This window comes from Mustelus asterias, unplaced genomic scaffold, assembly GCF_964213995.1.
Source record: "Mustelus asterias unplaced genomic scaffold, sMusAst1.hap1.1 HAP1_SCAFFOLD_4762, whole genome shotgun sequence".
NCBI classification, from domain to species: Eukaryota; Metazoa; Chordata; class Chondrichthyes; order Carcharhiniformes; family Triakidae; genus Mustelus; species Mustelus asterias.
This window is the reverse complement of record NW_027594705.1, coordinates 1-9,801: the sequence shown is the minus strand read 5'-3', so window position 1 is coordinate 9,801 and position 9,801 is coordinate 1. Positions and strand designations below refer to the sequence as shown.

Sequence of the window (9,801 nt, the reverse complement as noted above, 5' to 3'; positions counted from 1 at the left end):
CACCCCCCACCCCCCCCACACCAACCCCTCCCCTCCCCTCACACCCTCCACCCTGTTCCCCACCCCCCACCCCCCCCCCACACCAACCCCTCCCCTCCCCTCACACCCTCCACCCTGTTCTCCACCCCCCCCCCCCCCCCACACACCAACCCCTCCCCTCCACCCTGTCCCACCGCCGCCCCCGGGCCACTGGATTTTAACCCTTTGCTGTTCTCTCTGCTCCAGCCCCCAGGGAGTGCTGGATTTGCGGACAGTTAGCCCACCTGGAGTGTCGGGAATGCTACAAGGATCCGGACCTGGCTCCCGGGAAGGTCAAACAGTTCTGCGTGGCCTGCAATCAGCAGGTGAGTGGCAGGACAGTCTGCAGAGGGCAGGAGGGCGGAGGTGGTGGAGGTGTTCGGGGTCGGGAGGTGCAGTGGGGATATTACACAATGATGCGATTTGCTCCCAGTGTGATACAGAGGCCGGAACTGCGCACAGCGACTCCCGGTGTATGTGAGAGAGAGAGTGTGTGTGGGAGAGCGGGGGCGAGAGAGAGAGTGGGTCTCGTCTCTCTCTCTCGCCCAGTTAAGGAACAATATTTCTCATTGGCTTTTGATGGGATGGAACATAGAACATAGAACAGTACAGCACAGAACAGGCCCTTCGGCCCACCATGTTGTGCCGAGCTTTGTCCGAAACCCAGATCAAGCTATCCCACTCCCTATCATCCTGGTGTGCTCCATGTGCCTATCCAATAGCTTCTTAAATGTTCCTAAAGTGTCTGACTCCACTATCCCTGCAGGCAGTCCATTCCACACCCCAACCACTCTCTGCGTAAAGAACCTACCTCTGATATCCTTCCTATATCTCCCACCACGAACCCTATAGTTATGCCCCCTTGTAATAGCTCCATCCACCCGAGGAAATAGTCTTTGAACGTTCACTCGATCTATCCCCTTCATCATTTTATAAACCTCTATTAAGTCTCCCCTCAGCCTCCTCCGCTCCAGAGAGAACAGCCCTAGCTCCCTCAACCTTTCCTCATAAGACCTACCCTCCAAACCAGGCAGCATCCTGGTAAATCTCCTCTGCACTCTTTCCAGCGCTTCCACATCCTTCTTATAGTGAGGTGACCAGAACTGCACGCAATATTCCAAATGTGGTCTCACCAAGGTCCTGTACAGTTGCAGCATAACCCCACGGCTCTTAAACTCCAACCCCCTGTTAATAAAAGCTAACACACTATAGGCCTTCTTCACAGCTCTATCCACTTGAGTGGCAACCTTCAGAGATCTGTGGATATGGACCCCAAGATCTCTCTGTTCCTCCACAGTCTTCAGAACCCTACCTTTGACCCTGTAATCCACATTTAAATTAGTCCTACTAAAATGAATCACCTCACATTTATCAGGGTTAAACTCCATTTGCCATTTTTCAGCCCAGCTCTGCATCCTATCTATGTCTCTTTGCAGCCTACAACAGCCCTCCACCTCATCCACTACTCCACCAATCTTGGTGTCATCAGCAAATTTACTGATCCGCCCTTCAGCCCCCTCCTCTAAGTCATTAATAAAAATCACAAATGGGATCTGCTTTGCATTCCAGGTGCATCGACACCCAGCGAGGGGCAGCCACAGGCCCCAGCACGTCCACCTCCCCGAGGAGCTGCGGGGACACTCGGACTTCCCAGGGATCATCCCCCAGCAGAGTATGAAGCTCTTTGCCGTGCTGTGCATCCAGACAAGTCACTACGTGGCCTTCGTCAAGCACGGCCCAGGAGACGGCCATTGGCTGTTCTTCGACAGCATGGCGGATCGGGAAGGTAAGGCTGCCACAGGTCGTCCGCGGCCTGCCTGAATGTCTCTGTGTATTGGTGAGCACTCACTGTCTGCGCGCGGTCTGTGGACCGCAGTGAGAAACGGCTGCAGATCCGTCTGTCTCTCTGTTTGTCAATCAATGTCTCTGTCAATGTATGTGTGTGTGTGTGTGAGAGAGTGTGTGTGAGAGTGTGTGTGTGAGAGAGAGTGTGTGTGAGAGAGAGTGTGTGTGTGAGAGAGTGTGTGTGTGAGAGAGTGTGTGTGTGAGAGAGTGTGTGTGTGTGAGAGAGTGTGTGTGTGAGAGAGTGTGTGTGTGAGAGAGAGTGTGTGTGAGAGAGTGTGTGTGTGTGAGAGAGTGTGTGTGTGAGAGAGAGTGTGTGTGAGAGAGAGTGTGTGTGAGAGAGAGTGTGTGTGAGAGAGAGTGTGTGTGAGAGAGAGAGTGTGTGTGTGAGAGAGAGTGTGTGTGTGAGAGAGAGTGTGTGTGTGAGAGAGAGTGTGTGTGTGAGAGAGAGTGTGTGTGTGAGAGAGAGTGTGTGTGTGAGAGAGAGTGTGTGTGTGAGAGAGAGTGTGTGTGTGAGAGAGAGTGTGTGTGAGAGAGAGAGTGTGTGTGTGAGAGAGAGTGTGTGTGTGAGAGAGAGTGTGTGTGTGAGAGAGAGTGTGTGTGTGAGAGAGAGTGTGTGTGTGAGAGAGAGTGTGTGTGTGAGAGAGAGTGTGTGTGTGAGAGAGGTGTGTGTGTGAGAGAGTGTGTGTGTGTGAGAGAGTGTGTGTGTGAGAGAGTGTGTGTGTGAGAGAGTGTGTGTGAGGGAGAGTGTGTGTGAGGGAGAGTGTGTGTGTGAGAGAGTGTGTGTGTGTGAGAGAGTGTGTGTGTGTGAGAGAGAGTGTGTGTGTGTGAGAGAGTGTGTGTGAGAGAGTGTGTGTGTGAGGGAGAGTGTGTGTGAGGGAGAGTGTGTGTGTGGGAGAGTGTGTGTGTGGGAGAGTGTGTGTGTGGGAGAGTGTGTGTGTGTGGGAGAGTGTGTGTGTGTGGGAGAGTGTGTGTGTGTGGGAGAGTGTGTGTGTGTGGGAGAGTGTGTGTGTGTGGGAGAGTGTGTGTGTGTGGGAGAGTGTGTGTGTGTGGGAGAGTGTGTGTGTGTGGGAGAGTGTGTGTGTGTGAGAGTGTGTGTGTGTGTGAGAGTGTGTGTGTGTGTGAGAGTGTGTGTGTGTGTGAGAGTGTGTGTGTGTGGGAGAGTGTGTGTGTGTGGGAGAGTGTGTGTGTGTGGGAGAGTGTGTGTGTGTGGGAGAGTGTGTGTGTGTGGGAGAGTGTGTGTGTGTGGGAGAGTGTGTGTGTGTGGGAGAGAGTGTGTGTGTGGGAGAGAGTGTGTGTGTGGGAGAGAGTGTGTGTGTGGAGAGAGTGTGTGTGTGGGAGAGAGTGCGCGCGCGTGCGAGAGAGTGGGTCTGTATTTTTGTCTGATTGTCAGCATGTCTGTCTGTGTGTTTGTCTGTATTTGTGTGGATGTGAGTGTGTTTGTGTGTTTTATATATTCACGTGGTCGCAGGTTGTGTGAGGATTTGATGGTGATGCCGTTCGGGTGATGCACCAAGTGCTCTGTTAGTTTCAGTTCCCCATCTATGCAGGCAACAGCTCCCTCAATAAATCTGTAGTTGTTAGTTGGAATCCACACGTGTAAACCAAATCTTTACATTTTGTAACAACCCACCACCCCGAACAGACATAGGACATGCTGTGTTTGTGTGTGTGTGTTAATGTGTTTGTCTGTATCTGTGCAAGTGTTTTTAAAGTCATGACCGATATACTCCCTCTTTAAAAGGGGTCCCTGACGGAGAGACTCCCTCTTTAAAAGGGGTCCCTGACGGAGAGACTCCCTCTTTAAAAGGGGTCCCTGACGGAGAGACTCCCTCTTTAAAAGGGGTCCCTGACGGAGAGACTCCCTCTTTAAAAGGGGTCCCTGATGGAGAGACTCCCCTCTTTAAAAGGGGTCCCTGACGGAGAGACTCCCTCTTTAAAAGGGGTCCCTGACGGAGAGACTCCCTCTTTAAAAGGGGTCCCTGACGGAGAGACTCCCTCTTTAAAAGGGGTACCTGACGGAGAGACTCCCTCTTTAAAAGGGGTCCCTGACGGAGAGACTCCCTCTTTAAAAGGGGTCCCTGACGGAGAGACTCCCTCTTTAAAAGGGGTCCCTGACGGAGAGACTCCCTCTTTAAAAGGGGTCCCTGACGGAGAGACTCCCTCTTTAAAAGGGGTCCCTGACGGAGAGACTCCCTCTTTAAAAGGGGTCCCTGACGGAGAGACTCCCTCTTTAAAAGGGGTCCCTGACGGAGAGACACCCTCTTTAAAAGGGGTCCCTGACGGAGAGACTCCCTCTTTAAAAGGGGTCCCTGACGGAGAGACTCCCTCTTTAAAAGGGGTCCCTGAGAGAGAGACTCCCTCTTTAAAAGGGGTCCCTGACGGGGAGAGACTCCCTCTTTAAAAGGGGTCCCTGACGGAGAGACTCCCTCTTTAAAAGGGGTCCCTGACGGGGAGAGACTCCCTCTTTAAAAGGGGTCCCTGACGGGGAGACTCCCTCTTTCAAAGGGGTCCCTGAGAGAGAGACTCCCTCTTTAAAAGGAGTCCCTGATGGAGAGACCCCCTCTTTAAAAGGGGTCCCTGACGGGGAGAGACCCCCTCTTTAAAAGGGGTCCCTGACGGAGAGACTCCCTCTTTAAAAGGGGTCCCTGACGGGGAGACTCCCTCTTTAAAAGGGGTCCCTGAGGGAGAGACTCCCTCTCTAAAGGGGGTCCCTGACGGGGAGATAGTGAGTTCCACTGTACGGACTCTGAGACCCTCGTGTAGGCGGGATGCGGTGTGGGATGCAGGGGGGTGGGGGTGCGTGGGGTGGGGAGAGAGGGGGAAACTTTTCCCATTGCTGTACCTGAACCCCCCCTCCCCTTGCCATCTCCCCTTTGAACAGGTGGGAAGAACGGATTTAACATTCCCAGGGTGGAGGCATGCCCGGAGGTTGGGGAGTACCTGCGGATGTCCCCGGAGATGCTGGAAGGAATAGACCCCAAGACAATACCCAGCCGAGCCCGCCGGCTGCTTCTAGATGCTTCCATGTGCTTCTATTACAGTGAGAGCTTGTCTCTGTACAAATGATGTCTCCAGGATTGGGGACGCTGGGGGGGGGCGAGGGGGAATCGATATGAGTGCTGTATCGAACTGTGTGAATAAAGTTCTTTGGAAACTAATCTTAACTCCACGAATACTCTGTATCTAACCCCGTGCTGTACCTGTCCTGGGAGTGTTTGATGGGGACAGTGTCAAGGGAGCTTTACTCTGTATCTAACCCCGTGCTGTCCCTGTCCTGGGAGTGTTTGATGGGGACAGTGTAGAGGGAGCTTTACTCTGTATCTAACCCCGTGCTGTACCTGTCCTGGGAGTGTTTGATGGGGACAGTGTCAAGGGAGCTTTACTCTGTATCTAACCCCGTGCTGTACCTGCCCTGGGAGTGTTTGATGGGGACAGTGTAGAGGGAGCTTTACTCTGTATCTAACCCCGTGCTGTACCTGTCCTGGGAGTGTTTGATGGGGACAGTGTCAAGGGAGCTTTACTCTGTATCTAACCCCGTGCTGTACCCAGCCTGGGAGTGTTTGATGGGGGACAGTGTAGAGGGAGCTTTACTCTGTATCTAACCCCGTGCTGTACCTGTCCTGGGAGTGTTTGATGGGGACAGTGTAGAGGGAGCTTTACTCTGTATCTAACCCCGTGCTGTACCTGTCCTGGGAGTGTTTGATGGGGACAGTGTAGAGGGAGCTTTACCCTGTATCTAACCCCGTGCTGTACCTGTCCTGGGAGTGTTTGATGGGGGGACAGTGTAGAGGGAGCTTTACTCTGTATCTAACCCCGTGCTGTACCTGTCCTGGGAGTGTTTGATGGGGGGACAGTGTAGAGGGAGCTTTACTCTGTATCTAACCCCGTGCTGTACCTGTCCTGGGAGTGTTTGATGGGGACAGTGTAGAGGGAGCTTTACTCTGTATCTAACCCCGTGCTGTACCTGTCCTGGGAGTGTTTGATGGGGACAGTGTAGAGGAAGCTTTACTCTTATCTAACCCTGTGCTGTACCTGTCCTGGGAGTGTTTGATGGGGGACAGTGTAGCGGGAGCTTTACTCTGTATCTAACCCCGTGCTGTACCTGTTCTGGGAGTGTTTGATGGGGGACAGTGGAGAGGGAGCTTTGCTCTGTATCTAACCCCGTGCTGTACCTGTCCTGGGAGTGTTTGATGGGGACAGTGTCGCGGGAGCTTTACTCTGTATCTAACCCCGTGCTGTACCTGTCCTGGGTGTGTTTGATGGGGGAGAGTGTCGAGGGAGCTTTACTCTGTATCTAACCCCGTGCTGTACCTGTCCTGGGAGTGTTTGATGGGGGACAGTGTCGAGGGAGCTTTACTCTGTATCTAACCCCGTGCTGTACCTGTCCTGGGAGTGTTTGATGGGGGACAGTGTAGAGGGAGCTTTACTCTGTATCTAACCCCGTGCTGTACCTGTCCTGGGAGTGTTTGATGGGGGGACAGTGTAGAGGGAGCTTTACTCTGTATCTAACCCCGTGCTGTACCTGTCCTGGGAGTGTTTGATGGGGACAGTGTAGAGGGAGCTTTACTCTGTATCTAACCCCGTGCTGTACCTGTCCTGGGAGTGTTTGATGGGGACAGTGTAGAGGAAGCTTTACTCTTATCTAACCCTGTGCTGTACCTGTCCTGGGAGTGTTTGATGGGGGACAGTGTAGCGGGAGCTTTACTCTGTATCTAACCCCGTGCTGTACCTGTTCTGGGAGTGTTTGATGGGGGACAGTGGAGAGGGAGCTTTGCTCTGTATCTAACCCCGTGCTGTACCTGTCCTGGGAGTGTTTGATGGGGACAGTGTCGCGGGAGCTTTACTCTGTATCTAACCCCGTGCTGTACCTGTCCTGGGTGTGTTTGATGGGGGAGAGTGTCGAGGGAGCTTTACTCTGTATCTAACCCCGTGCTGTACCTGTCCTGGGAGTGTTTGATGGGGGACAGTGTCGAGGGAGCTTTACTCTGTATCTAACCCCGTGCTGTACCTGTCCTGGGAGTGTTTGATGGGGGACAGTGTAGAGGGAGCTTTACTCTGTATCTAACCCCGTGCTGTACCTGTCCTGGGAGTGTTTGATGGGGGACAGTGTGTAACCGTGTTTGTGCGTCTGCCTTTTTAAAATCTATTTGCAGGAGATAGGCGTCGCTGGCCGGGCCCAGCATTTATCACCCGTCCCTAATTGCCCCTCGAGAAGGTGGTGGGGGTTCCGTCCGTTCTTGAACCCGCTGCAGTCCCCGTGTGGTGTGGGTAACACCCCACAGTGCCGTTAGGGAGGGAGTTCCGGGATTTGGACTCCAGTCCCAGTGAAGGAACGGCCGATATGTTCCCAAGTCGGGATGGTGAGTGGGGCTCGGAGGGGGAACTTGCAGGTGGTGGTGTTCCCCATGTGTCTGCTGCCCCCCTCGTCCTTCTAGACGGTAGAGGTGGCGGTTTTGGAAGGTGCTGTCGAAGGAGCCTCGGCGAGTCGCTGTAGACGGTACACACACACACTGCCGCCACTGTGCGTGGGTGGTGGAGGGAGCGAGTGTTTGTGGATGGGGCGCCCATCAAAGCGGGGCTGCCTTTTCCTGGACGGTGTCGAGCTTCTGGAGTGTTGTCGGAGCTGCACTCATCCAGGCAAGTGGAGAGTGTTCCATCACACTCCTGACTTGTGCCTTGTAGATGGACAGGCTTTGGGGGAAGAGTCAGGAGGTAAGTTACAGGCAGTATTTGTCACCTCAATCACTCAATTGAAGCCGGCCCAGTTTTGGTCGCAATAAATGTCCGCCTGAATTTGCGTTTTTAGTGTTCATGTTACATGTTTTCCCACCAACGTTTGTGATAAGCAAGGGGGGGGGTGGCGGGAGAGGGGCTGGGATGAGGATTCTGGCAACTCTCATCACCTCAGGTGCCTCCACCTGCTCCGATTCCTGCTCTTAAGAGAAGGGGAGGGGACTCACGGAAAGGCCCTTTGACCTCGGACGGGATTTTACGGTCTCAGGACAGGCCAGAATATCCCCCTCCCCCGCCACCCCCCACAGTGTTGGAACACTCCCTGAGACAGGGAGCCAGGGAGAGGTGCCAAGAAAAAAAATACCCAGAATGCAGCATGGTGATGTCAAGACAAAATGGAGTCCAAGTCAGCAAAGAGAGAGCCAGGAGTTGAAACGGGAGACCAAGTGCCTCTAAATCGACGTGATTTTATTTATTTTATTTTTACAGTCTGTATATAATATATTTATATATACGGCCAGCACACAATGTTAATACTTTTTTTCCATTAATTATTAATCATGTAGGAGAAAAGATTTGTGTAGAGACAAGCCCCCGAGTTGGCGTTCAACGCTCCCCCCCCCCCCCCCCCGCCAACCTTGAATGTTCTCCTCACATCCCTCCTCTCTCTCTCTCTCTCCCGCGCACTTGCTCTCTTACTGACTCTCGGGGAGTACGGCGAGGGAGCGGTGTGTCAGGGGAGGGTTGGAGTTGGGCCCCACGTTGAGGTGAAGTGGGGGATAGGCCCGACCTTTGGGTATGGCGGAGTGGGAAGCAACAGCAGCCTCCTCGCCAGGAGCTGCACCTCCCCAAGGGAATTATGGGTAATTGACCACCGCATCCCCCCTCCCTCCCCGTCAACCGACACTCGCACAAGGGCACGGTCTGGCTCACTGACGCCATTGTGAGGGGGAATGACCACCACCCCCTCCCCGATCCAATCACCTCAACGATTGGGTGGGGATGAGGGGACCCAAGCCCTTCCTTTAGCTTGCACTGTCATTCAATGTTAGGGCTAGTGTTATGGATTTGGCAACAAAATGTCCACAGCATGATGCATCAGCAAAATGGTCGTTCGCAGGAGGTTTCGGCAAAATGGCCACCCCTCATGAAATGTCAGCAAGATGGCCGCCCGCAGAAGTGTCAAGTAAAGAGTTGCCCTCATGGGGTAGCAAAATGGCCGCCTGCGGGAAGTGTCAGGGAAATGGCCACCATCTTGAAGTGTAAGCAAAATGGTCACCCGCATGAAGTGATAGCAAAATGGCCGCCTGCAAGAAGTGTCAGGGAAATGGCCGCCTGCAGGAAGTGGTTGCAAAATGGCCGCCCTTCTGTCTTAAACAACAGTTGTGTGACGTGTCGATTAAAGCCAGGGTCTCCTCGGTGGTGAATGTTTCACTGTTTATTTCGACAAACTTTTATTTTCTCTAAACATGGTCCCCCGCCTGACAACACAACTAACGCCAAATCTGACTTGCTGGCCAGAATTTGGCAAACTGAAATAAAAACCGAGAGAGAAGCAAGCTCACAAAATTCAAGGACGTGAATGCCTAATGCGTAGAGGCGATTCCACAATTGGACAGCACCTGATGAACAATCCGAAGTGCGCCGGGAATCACACTGACAATACAGCTCACTGATAGGGACTCGAAGCGACGTATATTCATGAATGGGGTGGGGGGTGGCGGTGGGGAGAACCTGTTCTCTGCAGGCAAAAGGTACATGTCCAGGCCACACGCCATGTTTTTTTTTGGAAATCAAACAAAAAGGGGTCCAATAGTTCCCTGGTACATTCTCCGTGGCTACACCCTCCCCCCACCCCGGCCAATCAGATACGATTTGCCGATTGGTTGAACCCTTTTCTCAAGCGGTAGAAATTGTGGCGAGAGTTTGGAGTTGGGAATCCCATAAGAACCAAGAGCGGGAGTGGGCAAATTTAGCCCTCCCAACCTGCTCCGCCATTCAAACCAGAACATGGCCGACCTCTCACCCCAGTCTCAAATCCACCTGTTCCCCATATCCCCCTCATCACTTTTTTTTAAAATTAGAAATAAATCCATCTCCCCATGTCTGATGAGTGCCAGATGAGAAACTTTGACAGCCCGCCTCTTTTTTCCTTTTGAAAAACACACCGTCAGGTAACGGGCTGCCAAGTAACTTAGTGTTTGT

The 9,801-nt window shown here is 53.1% G+C and overlaps 1 protein-coding gene across 1 annotated transcript; it reads left to right on the top strand.

Annotated features, from left to right (window-relative positions):
- Window positions 1-225: 225 nt before the first annotated feature.
- On the top strand, window positions 226-5,021 carry LOC144491222 (ubiquitin carboxyl-terminal hydrolase CYLD-like; the record flags this gene model as incomplete). Its single annotated transcript, XM_078208900.1, has 3 exons — window positions 226-344; window positions 1,588-1,804; window positions 4,745-5,021. Coding segments are annotated over 3 exons (521 nt in total), but the record flags the coding sequence as incomplete, so codon positions are not given.
- Window positions 5,022-9,801: the final 4,780 nt, after the last annotated feature.